A 19844-nucleotide genomic window follows, 5' to 3' on the forward strand; every position below is an offset into this window, starting at 1 on the left:
AACTTTAACTTCTGGTTAAATCAAACAATGGAAGCTCCAGATAGGAATATCAACAGTGTAGAAAAATACAGATTGTTACTTACCGTAAAGAAGACACATCAAGTTGCAGGCAGGCGTGATTAAAAGACACTCACATATACCTTTCAGCCACAGCCTTTGTCAGTAAAGAAAGACACACACGCACACACACACACACACACACACACACACACACACACACACACACACACACACACACACACGAGAAAGCACACCTCATGCACACATGACCGCCATTGTGTGTGTGTGTGTGTGTGTGTGTGTGTGTGTGTGTGTGAGTGTGAGAGGGGGGGGCGCATTCATGCATGTGTGTGTCTCTTTAGTGATGAAGGCTGTGGCTAAAGCTATATATGAGGGTCTTTTAATTGTGCCTGTCTGCAACTTGACGTGTCTTCTTTGCAGTAAGTAGCAATCTATCTTTTTCTATATTGTTAACTTCCAGTTACTGATTTTCACTGTCTAGTCCTCTGATTTTTGTGACTCAATGATTGAAACTGCCCAAAAAGTTATCTTGTTAAGGTTAGTATAAACAGAGCTAACAGCAAACCAGGTACAAACTTTTGGTAATACGTTATGGGTGAGGGTTTTCACAGATTTTCTGTTACAAAGCTGGTGTCATCTGCAAACACACAAACATTGGCACTTATCACCATTCCCAGCTGTAGACACATTGTTGACATAAATCAGAATCAGTAAAAGAGCCAGGAGAGAGCCCCCCTTCCCTATTTTCCAAATAAGAACTTTCCTTACAAACAATGAGTTATAGAATCTGATGGCTGGAAGTATTTGCTTTACCTACTAACATCCAAGCCCAGGTTTTCAATGTAGCTGTAGTAGCGAGGAGAACCGAGAGTGAAGTACGAGACGATGGTGATGTCCAGAGCTCGGCAGAAGGCACGCAGTTCCCGCTGCTGGTGGTAGACGTGGAGCTCCACCTGCAAGTTCGCTGGTCTGATCCGTGCTGACCGCCAGATGCGTTTTATCTGCTCGGCACTGAAGTTGGAGAGACCAATCGACAGAGCACGGCCCTCATCTACCTGGGTTTCCATCGCCTGCACAAATTACATAATGTATGAGTTAGAGCTTCTGTTGTTAAGTTACAAATTTGACCACTTAATATACTGAATTTCTTGCAAATTATGTTCCAAAAAATACACTACTGGCCATTAACATTGCTACTCCAAGAAGAAATGCAGATGATAAACAGATATTCATTGGAGAAATATATTATACTAGAACTGACAATGTGATTACATGTTCACACAATTTGGGTGCATAGATCCTGAAAAACCAGTACCCAGAACAACCACCTCTGGCCGTAATAACGGCCTTGATATGCCTGGGCATTGAGTCAAACAGAGCTTGGACAGCGTGTCCAGGTACAGCTGCCCATGCAGCTTCAACACGATACCACAGTTCATTAAAAGTAGTGACTGGCGTATTGTGACGAGCCAGTTGCTCGCCCACCATTGACCAGTGATTTTCACTTGGTGAGAGATCTGGAGAATGTGCTGGCCAGGGCAGCAGTCAAACATTTTCTGTATCCAGAAAGGCCCATACAGGATCTGCAAGACGCGGTCGTGCATTATCCTGCTGATATGTAGGGTTTCCCAGGGATCAAATGAAGGGTAAAGCCACGGGTCGTAACACATCTGAAATGTAACGTCCACTGTTCAAAGTGCTGTCAATGCGAACAAGAGGTGACCGAGACTCGTAACCAAAAACACCACATACCATCACACGGGTGATACACCAGTATGGCGATGGCGAATACATGCTTCCAATGTGCGTTCACTGCAGTGTCACCAAACACTGATGCCTCCATCTTGATGCTGTAAACAGAACCTGGATTCATCCGAAAAAATGACGGTTGCCATTTGTGCACCCCGGTTCATCGTTGAGTATACCATCGCAGGCGGTCCTGTCTGTGATGCAGCGTCAAGGGTAACCGCAGCCATGGTCTGCGAGCTGATAGTCCATGCTGCTGCACAAATCGTTGAACTGTTCATGCAGATGGTTGTTGTCTTGCAAACGTCCCCATCTGTTGACTCAGGGATCGAGACGTGGCTGCACGATCCGTTACAGCCATGTGGATAAGAAGCCTGTCATAGCTACTGCTAGTTATACGAGGCCGTTGGGATCCAGCACGACGTTCCGTATTACCGTCCTGAACCCACCGATTCCATATTCTGCTAACAGTCATTGGATCTCGACCAACGTGAGCAGCAATGTTGCAATACGGTAAACTGCAATCACGATAGACTACAATCAGACCTTTATCAAAGTCGGAAATGTGATGGTACGCATTTCTCATTCTTACACGAGGCATCACAACAACGTTTCACCAGGCAATGCCTGTCAACTGCTGTTTGTGTATGAGAAATCAGTTGGAAACTTTCCTCATGTCAGCATGTTGTAGGTGTCACCACCGGCGCCAACCTCGTGTGATTGCTCTGAAAAGCTAATAATTTGCGTATCACAGCATCATCTTCCTGTCAGTTAAATTTAGCGTCCATAGCATGTCATCTTCATGGTGTAGCAATATTAATGGCCAATAGTGTACTACTATTTTTATTAATGCAAAACATCCTACAGGGTGATTAAAAAAAACATTTACAAACTGAAACAGCACATCAGGCACAGATCAAAGATCAGTAATCACATGGAAACTGAGAATCACAAATGCCACAAGAGGACACTACGGTCACAAGAGAGTGTTACTATATGAACACTGGAGTACAGAGAGACTGTTGCCATTCACACCATGGAAGCACCTACAATGGGCTTCCATCGCCTGCACAAATTATGTAATGTATGAGTAACATGGCTAGCTACATGTACCTCGAAATGGATGAGATGCATTTGATTTATGGCGCGACCAGATCATGTTGTTGTATCATGTGAAATATCTTGATAGAAGGGTGCCACACCATACATTATTCTCCATCCTCCATTGCCAATTGTGCAAAACCGGCTCATTCCATGTGCACTAGTGGGTACGTGGTTGTCAATGAACAATACGGATAGCTACAGCGGATGAAGGCAATTTGAAAGGGTGCAGCTTACGTCATCAACAAGGACACGACGTGTATCCTACACCACTGATGTCCACCAACCCTCTACCTTGCACACTGTACACGATGAAAGTTCCATTTTACCCTTTTCATTTCCAACACGTCCAGGCACTACAACCAGGGGACAATAATAAGTGCATAGGATCTGTCTGGTTGTTTCTGCAGGAATCCACTGCAGACTGAAGCTTCACACAGATTGTGTTCTTCACCGATTAGGCTGCATTCTCACTCAAGGGTGTGATGAATTTTCATAACTTGCATATGTGGGCAGATGTGAACATACATGCTACAAGTATGGATGCCTCACAGTGCAAATTTACCGTTAACGTGTGGGCTGGCATTGTTGGAGACTGTTTAATTGGGCTGTACATTCTCCTGGACCAAATTGATGGTTGCACGTACCTCATATTCCTGAGAGAGGTTCTGCCAGACATGCTGAATAATGTTCCCATACGTATTCATTGCAGCATTCAACTGCAGTATGTGCAGCCCCCAGGCATTTCAGCAGACAAGTGAGGGCACATCTGCAGGCTACCTTTCCCAGCACATGGATCGGTCGCAGTGGACCACTCGCATTGCCACCACAATCACCCAGTCTGTCCGCAATCGATTTTTTCCTGTGGGGCATCTGAAGGGCCTTGTGTATGAAACAGCTGTTAAATTACTGGAGGACCTGGTGGGCAGGATTGTTGTTGCAGCAGGATATCTTTGAGGTGCACCAAGTATCTCTGAGAGGATGCGCTCTTCAGTGTAGCCTCAGTGTCAAGTGTGTCTCAACGCATCTGGACAAAACTTTGAACATCTCCTGTAGTGGGTGTCCATTTATATCATGTGACCAAATAACTGTAATGCCATATAGTTGCCCTGAAAGGCATTTACAATATCTGCTTATTTTATGATCCTTTTTATATGCCCGATGCACCACATCAGTTTGCAAACATTTTTCTGAATCACCCTGTATAATTAATTACATTACATATAGACATAAGAAGATAACTTTTAAGACTCAAAATAATGATTTACTGGACTCACTAAAGTATCGTGGAACTTCAAGTCATTTTTTCTAGTTTCTGTGCAGCTGTGAAGTCTAACCATGTATTGCACAATGGTTTCCTGTGAACATAAATCTTGGAGGAGTTGGCCGGAGCACAATGGATGTGTTTATCTTGTACCACTGATGAGCACTTGTCACTCAAATCATGAACTGTCATCACTTTCAGTCTCTACTGAAGTAGCGTCACATTCTTCTTCACTTTCAGAGCCGCTAAATTGAATGTCAAACTGAGGATCACTACAGCCACCCTGTTTTGAAAGCATTGCCTAAACAACAATACAGGAGTGAGGCTGAAATCATGCCTTTTGGTTTCATGTACTGAAAGCTGCACACAGTAAAAACGATATATATATATATATATATATATATAAAATGGAAGGAAACATTCCACGTGGGAAAAATTATATATAAAAACAAAGATGAGGTGACTTACCGAACAAAAGCGCTGGCAGGTCGATAGACACACAAACAAACACAAACATACACACAAAATTCAAGCTTTCGCAACAAACTGTTGCCTCATCAGGAAAGAGGGAAGGAGAGGGGAAGACGAAAGGAAGTGGGTTTTAAGGGAGAGGGTAAGGAGTCATTCCAATCCCGGGTGCGGAAAGACTTACCTTAGGGGGAAAAAAGGACAGGTATACACTCGCACACACGCACATATCCATCCACACATACAGACACAAGCAGACAAATATGTCTGCTTGTGTCTGTATGTGTGGATGGATATGTGCGTGTGTGCGAGTGTATACCTGTCCTTTTTTCCCCCTAAGGTAAGTCTTTCCGCACCCGGGATTGGAATGACTCCTTACCCTCTCCCTTAAAACCCACTTCCTTTCGTCTTCCCCTCTCCTTCCCTCTTTCCTGATGAGGCAACAGTTTGTTGCGAAAGCTTGAATTTTGTGTGTATGTTTGTGTTTGTTTGTGTGTCTATCGACCTGCCAGCGCTTTTGTTCGGTAAGTCACCTCATCTTTGTTTTTTATATATATATATATATATATATATATATATATATATATATATATATATATATATATATATATATATATATATATATATTTCTCTCTTTTTTTTTTTTTTTTTTAAAAAAAAAGGTATGCTCTTAAGATGCAAGGTATGATCTTAAGATGGATTTGTATACTCAGGATTTTACCTTTCTGTCAAAATAATAGAAATGAGATAACTCCAGATTTTATCTTAAGCTGTTAATCTGCAAATACAATGCTTAGATATTACTTTCCAACTGCACTATTACATATCAGGCCACTGGACCTGAGGGATATCAATACAATCCTACATGGTGTATGAGAAATAGCTACTAATACTATTCCAGCAGCAGTTCTCCATAGATTACAGTGTTCCTAGCGATCAGAAAAAAGCATGTGTCATTCCCGTTTTCAAGAAGTGTCATCAAACAGATGTACAGAACTACTGGTCTATATCTCTGACAAGCAATCTTTTACATATGACATGTCTGCAACCTGAAAATTTGGTCTGCAGGAATTAGCATGAGTTTCACAAACAATCATCGTATAAAAGTGAGCTCACTCTGTTCGTGCACAAGATCCAGAAAGAAGATACAGGCACCCGGGTTGATGCCATGGTCCTAGAGTTGGAAATGGCATTTGATACAGTTATACACTGCTGTCTAATGAACAAAATAAGAGCATGGAAAATATCAAACTAGATGTGTGAATGGATTCCAGAGTTTCTAGGAAACAGAACTTTGTCTTGTTGGAGAGAAATTTTCCGATGTAAAAGTGACTGCAGGCAACCCAAATGGAGTGTTAAAGGACCATTACTTTTCACAAAAAAGTTGTGTACAGAGAAGTCGCAACAGCTGAAAATTATACAGAAATGCAAAGAGACCTACAGAAGATCAGCACTTGGTGCAGGGATTAGCAACAAACCCTCAACATAAACAAATGTAACACACTACACACAAATATACAGAAAGACCCATTATTCCATGATCTCAGAACTGTCACTGGAAGCAGAAATTTCTAGGAGCACATGTATAGGCAATATTAGCATAGACTGCTACTTACCATAAAGATGACACATTGAGTCACAGACAGTTAAGACAGACACACTATTACGTGTTAAGACAGACACACTATTACGTATAAGCATCCAGTCAAACCCATCTTTAGAGAAGAAATCTGTCTCTCTCTCTCTCTCTCTCTCTCTCTCTCTCTCTCTCCTCTCTCACACACACACACACACACACACACACACACACACACACACACATTCCTACAAGCAAGTATACCTCTGTATGTCTCTCTCTCTCACACAGATACATACACGTGCGCGCAAATGCACACACACACACACACACACACACACACACACACACACACACACACGAGACCGCCATCTCCTGCGACTCCACTTGAATGCAACTGGAATGTATTGAATGAAAGCAACGATCCCAAACGGGGTGGGAAAGGGAGACCGATAGAAGGGTATGAAGAGGGATGAGCACTGCCTGGTGGGGTGTGCAGTGACTAGAGGTGGCAGGACAGGGCTCCAGGAACATTGTCAGGAGAGGGAGGGCATGGGGGAATGAGTATGGGAAACGAAAGGAGCAGAAGTTATGGATATTCCGACCTAGACTATCCATTGTCTGAGTATGGCATGGAGAAATTTAAAGTGGAATGACCACATAAAACTAATCGCAGGTAAGGCAGATACCGGACAGATTCATTGAAATAAATTCTCATGAAGTGTAGTCCACTCACAAAAGGACATAGCTTACAAAACCCTCATTTAACATGTACTTTAATATATCTCTTTGGTCTGGAACGGGTACCGGAGAGGTCGATAGAGGAAAGAGAGAAGATTAGTGCATTTTGTCACAGGTTCATGTAATAAGCATGGAAGTATCTGGAGATGCTCCACCAACTCTGTGCCAGATACTGTGAGAGAAGCATTTCGCATCACTGTTAAAGTACCAACAGCAGACATTCCTAGGGGGGTCACCCCAATATATTGCTTCCTGCTACGTGTAACTCAGAAAAGATCACAAAGCTAAAATTAGGGAGATTCGAGCTCACACAGAAGCTTACCGAAAATCGTTCCTCCTGTGAGCCATTCACAGTTTCAACAGGAAAACTGTCACTGATACTCCTCCACACACTATAAGGTAGCATGCAGAGCATAGATATAAATGAGCATCTACAACTAAATAGTGTTATGTTCCAATAATGCTTAGAGACTCCTGTAGTACTGAAAGTTTGAAACTATGTGACATACTTACTTTTCACCCATGCATGGCGTATCAAGATATAGCACAGAGTTTGGGGCAATACCAGTCTGGCTAAACACTCACTCATACTTGGAAAAGAGACTCATATGAGTGTACTTTCAAGTATTTGAAACCACGGCCCTATGTATATTTATGAAAGTATGTGTTTTCTGAAGGCACATGAGGAATTCTCAGTGTTAATAAGTCTATAGCTATAAAATAAGAGAGAAGATTTTCGTAGAGAAATGAGAATCCCACATATGAAAAAAAAAAAAACCTCAAAAAATGTTAATATGCAGCAGCTTTTACAATACTGAAAATACATAAATGATCAGTATTAAAAGCAGAGTGTCTTATTTCCTTCATAATTGTGAACTGAAGTTGCATTTTTTTAAATAATTGTTTTCGAAGAAATTTAATAATACTTCTGTTACTGTGCTAATTTATGTTCTGCCTATTGTTATAAATATGCATGGCTTCGTATCGTACATAAGAATATTTCACTCATTCTCTGGAATGGGGTGAATCCTGTGACGCAAACTGAGAAGGTACTCAACCAATTGGGATCAGTTTGAGCCGTGGTGGCTCATTTCACTGTCGATAACTTGTCACTGGCGTCTCATTAGGGGGAATATGTTACTCCCTTATACAGTTATCACTGCCTCACTTAGTCTTCAAAAGCAGCTGCTAGAGTCATGATGACAAGGGAGAGCAGCCTCCAAAGAGTGTGGTGCAGACAGCTGACAGGAGTTCTCACACAGTGTGGAGCTGGGGGCGGCAGCGGTGCTTGGAACAACATACACACAGTGCGAATCGGCATGACGTCTTTTCCGGGTTGCCATTCACTCTTCTTTGCCAGAAATGGGAAGAAAGCAAAGGGCTGGTTCACTTATGTTGTGCACAACTAGTTGTTTAGCTCTGTGCACTGATTTCCCACTCCGCAAGCTGTTTGAACAGATGTTCCAGTTTATGTTCACTGAGTCGTCATGAACGCTTTGTTACTTGTCCCTGTGATTTTAGGAATAGTGTATTGTACTATCTGCTCTGTGTGATTTTGAAGTAACTTGTCTTAATTTGCCGGTCAACCTTCTCTCTCAAAAAAAAATTGCCATTTTTAATGTTTTTATGGTTATGTTATGAACCCTGTTGCCTGTCTATCTGTATCTAGTTGTTTTTTATTTTTAATTTTGGTTTATTTTACAATTCTGATGAAGAGAACCAGTTGTTCTAAGTTTTAATGTTCATTTTCACGATGTTTTAGAAGCTCGTGGGCTCTCTGGTATTACTTTTATCCAGCACTTTTAAGCATGTTGTGAGCTCCAGCTAATGATAAGACCCTAGCGAGCTGTTTATTATCTTTCTTCCTGGAAGAAATTACAGCTCCCTTTCTGTAGTTCTGTCAGTGAATCCTACTTCCTAGGGCTTATCAACTTATGCGAAATGCTCTATAAGTGCAATCACGGTTAAACCATAACTTCACTTGTAGTATAATCCAATCAAACAGTTATCTTCCTTGACTGTAAACAGCACTTACTAAAGAGAATATTCCATGTTGGTGGCTTAGTTGTGGCCATGTGCACAGCTCTCTACTATTTCTTAGTCTGGCTTGCTATTCGTTTGCAGACACGTGTACTGGCTGTCTGTGCTCAAGTTGAGTCTCTTATTCTATCTGACTTGCACTATAAATTAAATTTTGTTGTCAGCCAAGGGGCCTTTGATCAACTGACTTTGCACAGGAAATTTTCTCTTTAATGTTTAATACATTTTGTAGTCTTGTGCTACGTTTTATTGTTAATTTTTTGTGTAATCCTTTTGGGTAATCCCTATGTTATCTTTGTTCATATTTATCTTTTAGGGGTCTACCTAATGTCTTGGATTTGAATTCTCTTGAACCAATTTATCTAGAACTGTTTTAATTATTTTAATTGGCTGATTTATTTAAAAATTGTTTAATTTTTTTTTGTTAAGGTTTTGTTTCCTGAATATGCTTGATGTCATTATTACTGTAATTTAACAGCTGTCTCACTCACCATTTTGAACTCCTGAAATGGCTAGTTAACTTCAATTTTTCTACCTGTTTTCCAAAGGGGGCTGGTTGTTATCGAAGAATATACAGAAAAGTAAATTTTTTGTCCAAGGGAAAATTATGTTTAAGGGACCTAGTCCTTCAATGTCATTTCCCTGACCCTGGTAATTCCCAATTTCACTGAGGTCAAGAAACCCAACGACGACTAGGGGTGCAGTGTACTGACAACAGGCATGCCCCCTCCCCCCCGCTCCCCCATTCCACATCCAATTGCATCATCGGCAGATGATGACACAGTGATCGATTGGGCCCGATCACCCTGTCTAGGGCCATGACGCAGAACTTCATCTTACCTTTAGTGAGCGAAAAGCTCTAATTAGGGATCAGAATATGTTTCACTATTCTTTGTCTTCATGTGATGAACTGAAGAAATGGCTGATGTTCCCTCAGTGACTGTCGCTCTTCCATTGGGAGCTGCGGTTGGCAGTTCATTACTGTTGGTAATAACAAACCAATTGGTAATATATGGCAGCCAATGAAAACTGCTCAATATAATAATGTTGGCTGTAATAAATACACAGTTCTTTTTTCTTCCAAATACAGCACAATTTCTGAGGTAGTTGTTAGGTTGGGACCTAATAACTCAGCTTAAATTGCTGTGAATAAAATGAACAGCAATGAAACACAATGATGTAAAAAGAATTTGCAACACTAAGCAGGAGCTGTGCGAGATAAACAGAAGTCGGTAGGCTTGTTTCTACATCTTAAAGACGACGTCTATTCAAATTTCACTTCAGTCACATAAGAGTGGTGATAGTAGCATCATTATGAGGACGCAAATCAGGTTTACTTTAAATACACATTGTAACAATTGCCTTTGAGACTGGACGTGGTGAGTTGATTTTAGTCAAGAATGTCTTTAAGATGACAAAGATGTCATTATTGACACCTCACTGAGTTTGAACAAGATCGTGTAATAGGGCTATAAGAAGCTGAATTGCAGAAAGACTTGGCACCAATACAGCTATGACATGACTGTTGGCAGCAGTTGCCTCAAGAATGTACAGTTACAAGAAGACCGGGCTCCAGTCGGTCACTTGTCACTACTGAGGGGAAAGACCACTGTGTTCAGTGCACGGCTCTGGTGCATACTACTGCAACTGCGGCACCAATCTGAGCAGCAGTTGGCACAACAGTGACACAGCAGTTAAAACTGGCTACTTCAAGGACAGCTCCACGCATTCCATTAACCACAAATTACCGCCATTTGCAACTTTAGTTGTGTTGAGTGAGAGATCGTCGGAGGGCTGGGTGAAAGCCTGTTTGTTTTCTGATGAAAGCTTGTTCTGCCACAGTGCCAGTGGTGGTTGTGTGTTAGTTAGGAGATTAGTTGAGGGCTTGCCACCAACCTGTCTGTGTACTAACACACTGGATCTGCAGCACACTCTGACTGGGGCCGGGCGTGTTGTGCTGCCGCTCGTGAACGGCATTCCGTGGAGTGTCTTCCAACAGGATAATGCCAGCTCACATACTGCTGACGTAACCCAACACACTCTACAGAGTGTCAACACATTGCCTTGGCCTGCTCGATCGCCAGATCTGTCACCAATCGAGGACATGTGGGAGATCATCGGATGGCAACTCCTGTGTCGTCCACAAACGGCTTTAAGTGTCACTGTATTGGCCGACAAAGTGCAACAGGTATCGAACTCCATCCTACAAACTTGTCTGCCACGTGTACACACAATGCGTGCACTTTTGTGTGCTGCATTCAGCAGTGTGGTGGTTACACCAGTTGTTAATATGCCAGCATTTGACATTTGCAATGGCTTATCTCGCCCTTACATTAACCTGTGATCTTGCAATGTTAATCACTTACCTAGACAAATGTATTCCCGAGATTTCATTAGAGAAGGGGAAAGAACTAGGCAGGTGTGCCAGCAGAATAGAAGGCACATGTAGGGCTGCAGTGGGAACAGGGAAGGGGATAGACAGATGGAGGGCAGAGACTAGCAAAAGTCAACGAAAAATATGCTGTAGCGAGAGTTTCTCTACTCAGAAAAGCTGGTGTTGGTGGAAAAATCCAGATGGCGCAGACTGTGAAGCAGTCAGAGTCGAGCACATCGTGTTGAGTGGTATGCTCTGCAACTGGGTGATCCATCTGTCTCTCAGACACAGTTTGTGCAAACAAATGGCTTATTAGTTGTCACACACACATAGAATGCAGCACACCAGTTGCAGCTAAGTTGGTAGATCACACGGCTGTTTTCACACAGTGCCCTGCCTTTGATGGGGTAGGAGATGCCTGTAACAGGACTGGAGTAGGTGCTAGTGGGAGGATGTATGGGGCATGTCTCATATCTATGTGTACGGTAGGGAGGAGGCAAAAGGCTACGTACAGGGATAATGTCTGCCGTATATAGCGAGTAGAGCAATCTACAAGGGTGGTTTGAAGAGTTCTCGGAACAGAATAGAAAAAAGTACTTACATCACTGAAACATTTTTTTTTATTTTTCAATGTAGTCTCCTTGTAGACTAATGCACTTGGTCCAATGATGTTCCAGTGCCTTGATCCCATTACGAAAATGATTTTCCTCGAGGTCTGCAAAATAGTTGTCAAACTGCCTATTAATTCTTCGCTTGAAGTGAATCTTTGTCCACCAAGAAAAATTTTCAGTTTTGGGAAGAGATGGAGCCACATCAGGCAAATAAAGTGGCCGTGTCAACAATTCATACATTAGTTCGTGTAATTTTGCCACGGTGACGGTACATGTGTGGGCGCACATTGTCTTGATGGAAGATGACTTTCTTCCTTGCTAAACTTAGCCTTATTTTATGTATCTTTTGTTGCAGTTTGTCCAGGAGGTTAGCATAGTATTCTCCAGTAATTGTTTGCCCAGTGGGGAGGTAATCTACAAACAGAATCCTGTTTAGAATTGGAAGGAAAATCAGCATTGGCTGTATTTCGTTGTTTTATTGTCAGCAAAATCGATTTTCAGTCACTTAGTGACTATCCTCAGTGCTGTAATATACAATTAAAATTGGTAGGCACTGGTATCAAGCTATAACCACAAGCTTACAGTGATCACATAAACTGAGCTCAGTTCATGCGCTCGCTCTCAGTGCTGTAATATACAATTAAAATTGGTAGGCACTGGTATCAAGCTATAACCACAAGCTTACAGCGATCACACAAACTGAGCTCAGTTTATGTGCTCACTCTAAGCTTGTGGTTATAGCTTGATACCAGTGCCTACCAATTTTAATTGTATATTACAGCACTGAGGATGATCACTAAGTGACTGAAAATCAATTTTGCTGACAATAAAACAACAAAATACAGCCAATGCTGATTTTCCTTCCAATTCAATCCACTATTTGGTCGTGGTGCACACAACTCCATGGAGTCGCCAATCAAAGAATCCTGTTTGCATTCTAGAACACTGATGCCATGACATTTCCCACCAAAAGAATTGGCTTTGCTTGCTTTGGTGGCAGAGACCGTTGTTTTGTCTCTGGGGTATAGTAGTGCACCGAAGTTTCATCTGTGGTCACAAACCGGTGCAAAAAAGTTTGTTGTTTCTCCTAAAATGGACCAAACATTAATCCAATATGCCAATTCTAATGCATTTTTGATCCAGCATCAACAATTGCAGCATCCATCTTGCAGATAATTTTTTCATTTCTAATTCTTCAGTTAAAATGTGATATACCCTTTCAGATGACATCTGGCAACCATGAGCAATTTCATGCACTTTCAATCAGCGATACTCCATGACCATTTTGTGCACTTTTGCAATGATTTCTAGAGTAGTGACACATCTTGGCCAATCACTGTGCGGATTATCATATAAGCTCTCCCAACCAAATTTAAATTCATTGTCCACTTGGAAACAGTTGAATACGAAGGCGCAGAGTCCCCCAGTGTATTCTGGAAATTGGCATGAATTTTCTTTACGAAGTATTTAATCACTGCTTGAATCTCGATTTTTTCCACCTACACAAATTACTACACAGGAACAACAGAGCCATGTCACCGCCACAGCTCTCTTGCAAGAGCACTGACATGGCACGTGTTTACAGGCAACAGTCCAATGAATATCACATGAACAACTCTTTTGCTAGTGCTGACCTCTCTTGGTGATTCCGAGAACTTTTCAAACAACCCTCATACTCTTTACGACTGTTGTTATTCTGTCATGGATTTTCTACTGTTTGTACTGTTGACCACTTAAGAATTACTGCAAATTAAAACAACACATAATTTGCTGTACATTTTTTATGATTTCTGTACTATAATTCAATGATATGCATTTGTACAGAAAACCATAAAAAATGGATACATAATCAGGTTGAGTTTTTGCCCCAGCTGCATTATCTTTTTTCTCCTTTATATTAATTTATCTGACATCTCTTTTTACCTTTTATGTTTTGCAGCTTTACTGTGGCCACTGCTTCTTGCATTATGGGTCTCGTTGAAAGTTTTGGGTTCACTCTGATCTTTCCTGTTCAGCAAGTTCTTTATTGTACTCTTTTCTATTCCTAGCTTATCTGTACTCTTTTCTATTCCTAGCTTATCATTTTTTTAAAATATTATGTACCAGAATAAAAATGCTCATGTCATAGCACAAAAAGGGGAATGTGCTCTGGGCAGAGTTAAGATGAAAAACCAATCTTGTAGATTCAAAAACATTTAAATCAAAACATCTTGACATGTTCACATTTTTTACTTGTTAGTGTTAGTACCTGTGTTATATAACATGTTGCTTTGTGTCAAGTAAAGTAACATGATACACGATATCATGTTGTATAACACGACACATGACACCATGTTATCCAACATAGCATGTCACATTGTGGAATATGAAATAACATGTTGCTAAAGTTTAGGATAGATGCATCTCCCCTCTGGGATGCTTCCTATTATAGATGCAACCCCACTCTTGGATACTTCCTATTGTGGTGCACCTCATTCTCTAGAAGCACTTAAATGTTTGTCTATTCATTCTTTCATCCCTCACCATACATTATTTCCCTCCTGGGAAAAAAATCAACTCCCCTCTACCTGCTCCAAATACTGAAATCAAAAAATTCCTCCATGAACCCCCCCCCCCCCCCCCCCGAAAAAAGTTTTTTAGCTATTACATATATGCTCTTCAGGCATATATTATATATTGTCTACTATTGCTGGTGAATCTTCTGGATCTTGGGCACAGGACCAAGGACTTTGGCCCATAAATTGCAAGATGCAGGTGTGCCAACATCTTGCAGGTAAGACAGCTCACTGTGCGGGGAAGTGGAGCTAACTCGTAAAAAAGTGCAAATATGTCAACATGGTTTAATTTAAATTTCTTTGAAACTGCCAGATAAGTCAAAAAGCTAGTTGTTCCCTTTTTTTACATTCCTAACCCTACCCAGGACACATTTGCATTTTTTGTGCTGTGACAGGAACATTTCTCATCCTGGTTCTCAACTATTACTCTATCATAATTCTGACATTAAATCGCCATAGCTTGGCAACTGATGTAGATTTTTGTTGACTCGGGCAATGACTGTTCCAGTACAGGTTTGTTTATTGTCTTTCAAACTATGTTTCTTGAATTGGGCATCATTAGTCTGGGGCTCCTCTATCGTTATCTGCCTGGTATGTTTGAATCTGCCCAGTATAGCCTGCTGTGTCCAACCTTTTAGCTTAACTGGGCCATATTGGAAGAGAATGAGTATTTTTGAGCTGCACATAAATACTCAACACAAACAATCACAGCTGGGGAAAAAAACTCAGCCCATATGATTAACATAAAACCAGATTTATATGCATTTTATGAGCAACTTAAGACTGCTATACTGTGGAAAAGGATAAAGCTTTTACAAAACAACAGGACAACCATTAATTACATGTATTCGTCTGCCTTCTTACAAAATTTGAACTGATTCACACATGTTTGAAACACAGAAGTGTCACACATAAAAAACTTACAAAAAATTTGTAGGTTAAATTCAAATGAAGCTAAATTTTTGAAAGTTTCAACTTTACCATAAGAATACATTTTTTATTTATGGATAAACTTTAAACCATTTCTGAAGATTCAGTTCACTTAAGAATGAATTTTATGTGCTACATTTAGCTCGACTTTAAACCATCTATCTCAAAAATGGATAAAAATTATTGGATAAAAAAATTCATTTTGAGTTTATCCATTTACCTTCATGTGAAGTTTGAACCAATTCATACAAGTTTAGAGCACAGAAATGGTGCACTTCAAAAGCCTTCCAGAAAAATTAGCTTTTGGCACTTAAAACCCAAACACAGCAGGATTTTCCCAAACTGTTAAAACTTATCTTACACAAAACTCCTATACATCAGTGGACCAAATTTCAACCATCAGTCTTGCACGTAACATCTGAACAATGTGACTGTTTCTTCATGTAAAATCCAAGTGGTGCACATACAAATGGAGCCATTAGCTGAGCATTAATTTCACCCCAATTAAAATCTTTAGCAAAATGAATTAATCAATTTGCACAATTTGCCTGAGTGCCAGCTCTGGTTTGTCTTTCCTTTCTTGCTTAATGGCCACTGGTTTGGAATACATCAAAAATTTTCACCCCATGTTTCTATCTCAAATTGGAACCAAGCTACAAGAACACCCCCCCCCCCCCCCCCTCCACTCGAAACTACTATTCTGTGTGCAGGCTTTTCACACATACTTCGTTACAGCGCTTCCTTACTGGCTTTCCTATTAATGCACGAATACTCCTCGTTTTTTCACATTTACCATGTTGTCAGTTTAGAGGAACTGCGAGTTCATTACAAGGGTGAGTCAAATGAAAACTTTAAATATTTTTTTAAATATTATTTATTGTGCAGAAGTGGTACAAAGCTGTATCACTTTACAACATAATCTCCCGCACTCTCAATGCAAGTCCTCCAGCACTTACAAAGTGCATAAATTTGTTTAAAAAAAAAATCTTTTGGTAGTCTGTGCAACCAGTCTTGCACCACGTGGCATACCTCTTCATCAGAACGGAACTTCTTGCCTCCCATTGCATCTTTGAGTGGCCCCAAACATATAGAAATCACTTGGGGTAAGGTCTGGTGAGTATGGTGGATGAGGAAGACACTCAAAATGCAGGTCTGTGAGTGTTGCAACTGTTGCAAGGGCAGTGTGGGGCCTTGCATTGTCATGTTGCAAAAGGACACCTGCTGACAGCAATCCAGGTCGCTTTGATTTGATTGCAGGCCGCAGACGAATTTTCAGGAGACCTGTGTATGATTCACTGGTGACAGTGGTCCCTCTAGGCATGTAATGCTCCAAAATGACGCCTTTTTCATCCCAAAAGAGAGTCAGCATAACCTTCACTGCTGATGGTTCTGTTCAAAACTTCTTTGGTTTTGGTGATGAGGAATGGCACCATTCCTTGCTCGCTCTCTTCATTTCCAGTTGGTGGAAGTGAACTCAGGTTTCGTCCCCAGTAACGATTCTTGCAAGGAAGCCATCACTTTCCCATTCAAAGCGCCAAAGAAGTTCTTCACAAGCATCAACATGTCGTTCTCTCATTTCAGGAGTCAGCTGTTGTGGCACCCATTTTGCAGACACATTGTGAAACTGCAAACACATTGTGAAACTGGAGCACATCATGCACAATGTGGTGTGCTGACCCATGACTAATCTGTAAACATGCTGCATCGTCATTCAGTGTCAGTTGGCGGTTTTCCTTCACTATGGCTTCAACTGCTGCAATGTTCTGTGGAGTCACAACTCGTTGTGCCTGATCTGGATGAGGAGCATCTTCCACTGAAGTCACACCATTTGTGAGCTGCCTACTCCATTCATAGACTTGCTGCTGTGACAAACATGCATCACTGTACTGAACCTTCATTCGTCGATGAATTTCAATAGGTTTCACGCCTTCACTACACAAAAACCGAATAACAGAACGCTGTTCTTCCCTGGTGCAAGTCGCAAGTAGGGCGGCCATCTTTATAGTGATACTGTGACGGTATGTGTGCATCTGCACTATGCTACAACCTACAGGCCATACTGTACACAGTTTGTAGCACGCTTACCAACTTACAGGATAACGGCGCAAAATTTCGATTTGTTGTTACAAATTTAAGGTTTTCATTTGACTCACCCTCATACATTTAAGTGTGAATGCCCATATAAATTTTATTTCGGTTATTGGGTAAATCCAATTTGACTCCGCAGCCATTTTCAGTAACCTGTAATGCTGCTTCGCCACTGGTTGTGTCAGGCTATAGTAGGAGATACCTGTAGTGGGCCAAAACAGTTTAGTTGACCAATAACATACTTACTCACTTCTTGTCCCTTACATTATGTTCCACACTCTTGCTAGACACAGTAAACTCCAATACCTAAATGATTAATGCATTTGTATAAAAACCTTCCACAGGCTGATATGGTCCGTGTTCATATCAAACAAAATATTCCCATCCTTGTCCTTCGGAAAACTTTCATCTTGTATTTCCTGGAGGCCAACAGGGTAATGTATAAGATACAGATCCACATACTTCAGCTGCAGAGCAGCAAGAGACTTCTTCAGGTACTTCTCAACACACTCTGCCCTGTTTCCCACTGGTGGTAGCTGAAACAACACAAGAATGACATTTTCAGTAACAATGCAAATTTATTACTAATCTCAATCAGAGACAGTTGTAATTGAGAGGAACGGATTGACTCTTTAGTGGCATATGCACCACAACGGATGCCGAATACTGTATACCTGAATGGAATTCAAACCCAGACAGTTGGTCTCAGGGGGTGGTGGTCAGTTGGAAGAACAATGCCCATAACAGGTCTACCTGGCATGTTCAGTATTAGTTTTGTCAAATTTAGTGATAGTTGTTGTTGTGTACATAGTTCCGCGTAGTCAGCACGTACACAACTTTCCCAATAGAGCGCGCCCCGCTAAGCACAACAGCGCAGGCGCAGCGCTCGTCCGTCTCCGCACTACGAGATGGCGCTGTCTTAGAGACGGACCAAATTCTGCTTCCGCCGATCCGCATATTAATATGTAACGCAGCCAATGAGATTGCTGCTAACATAGAACCTTTTCTCCTCGTGGATCACACTCGCGCAGTGATACCTGACCGCTCGAGGTATTATAACGAGTAACAGACCTCCGAGTAGTCAGTCTGCATTACTCTGCATTTGTCTATCGTCAAGTTTCAGTCTGTGCCTAATAAGATTACCAAATTCCTGTACATAGCCATGAAGATAAATGTATAGACACTTTTGTCAAGTATCAAGTATCAGAGATATGTGAGAATAAGATTAACATACCAAGACCAAAGGAACTTCAGATTGTGAATTGTAAACAGCATCCAGAATCAAGTTAAGTAATTTCTATGATTTTTATTATTTTAATAAATGTGTGTGAAAATTAATCAAGTTCTGTTTAAAGTTGGTCACCATTAATCTGCTACTTTAAGTGTGCAAGTGGCATTTCTATCGTCCGACCTAACGGCAGAAGATAAACACACCACAGTAAGACCACGAGACATATTGTTGACACTCGCCTACTTCGTTAGAGCGACAAGTCAAATAATCTGATGGTGTGTGTACTGAAGGTCTTACTGTACACACACCAAGTTGTTGAAGACTTTGGTGTTGTTTTTTGGCAAGTTCGGTGTTACTTTTTGTCACACTAAGTGCCATTTTGCTGCCAATTGTCTCTTATTTTATTTTCTCTATTTCGGTATATTTCTCCAATTTCAGTGCTATTTTTGGCCAATTTTGTTGTTATTTCTATTTTGGCCAGTTTCCATATTATTTTTTGTGAAATTTGGAGTTTTTTGCCAAAGTTTGTGTTACTTTTTGCCAAATTTCGTATTACTTTTTGCTGAATTCTGTGTTACCTTTTTGCCAAATCTAGTGTTATTTTTACGAAATTCTGTGTTACTTTTTGCCAAATTTGGTGCTACTTTTTGCCAAGTTCAGCATTATTTTTTGCCAATTTCAGTGTTACTTAACTGCAGTTGGTTATTCGAGACACGAACCGTCATTTTTAGATTACACATGAACCTCAATCTTGAGAAAAAAGGAGGGAACATGCAATTTCAGTGTTCAGTAACAATCAGCTATGAATACTGTTAAACTGCCGCCCTCACATTTATAACATCTTACACGGAAAAGTGACAAATCTCACAACATTTCCTAAAAATCCCAAATTCATATTGTTCTGCTAAAAACCACCAATTTCGTGCCATTTTTCACATTATCGTTTTTGCGAAATTTTCATGCCCTTATTTAGACCTTCTGATGAAAAAACATGTTTAAGATTCCACAATGAATTTTCACTCTGCAGTAGGGTGTGCATCAACTTGAGACTTCCTGGCAGATTAAAACTGACTGCGAACATTTGGCTTTCACAGATGA

The 19844-nt window shown here is 40.9% G+C and overlaps 1 protein-coding gene across 1 annotated transcript in view; it reads right to left on the bottom strand.

Annotated features, from left to right (window-relative positions):
* LOC124717348 (1,5-anhydro-D-fructose reductase-like) overlaps window positions 1-19844 on the bottom strand; it is an 88737-nt gene that overhangs the window by 42148 nt on the left and 26745 nt on the right. Inside the window, exons 3-4 of the mRNA XM_047244177.1 lie at window positions 17851-18051; window positions 835-1091 (exon numbers count right to left, since the gene is read on the bottom strand). Of these exons, the coding sequence (XP_047100133.1) occupies window positions 835-1091; window positions 17851-18051 (458 nt within the window). The remainder of the gene's footprint in view (window positions 1-834; window positions 1092-17850; window positions 18052-19844) is intronic.

The sequence above is a fragment of the Schistocerca piceifrons genome, chromosome 9 (assembly GCF_021461385.2).
Source record: "Schistocerca piceifrons isolate TAMUIC-IGC-003096 chromosome 9, iqSchPice1.1, whole genome shotgun sequence".
Taxonomy (NCBI): domain Eukaryota; kingdom Metazoa; phylum Arthropoda; class Insecta; order Orthoptera; family Acrididae; genus Schistocerca; species Schistocerca piceifrons.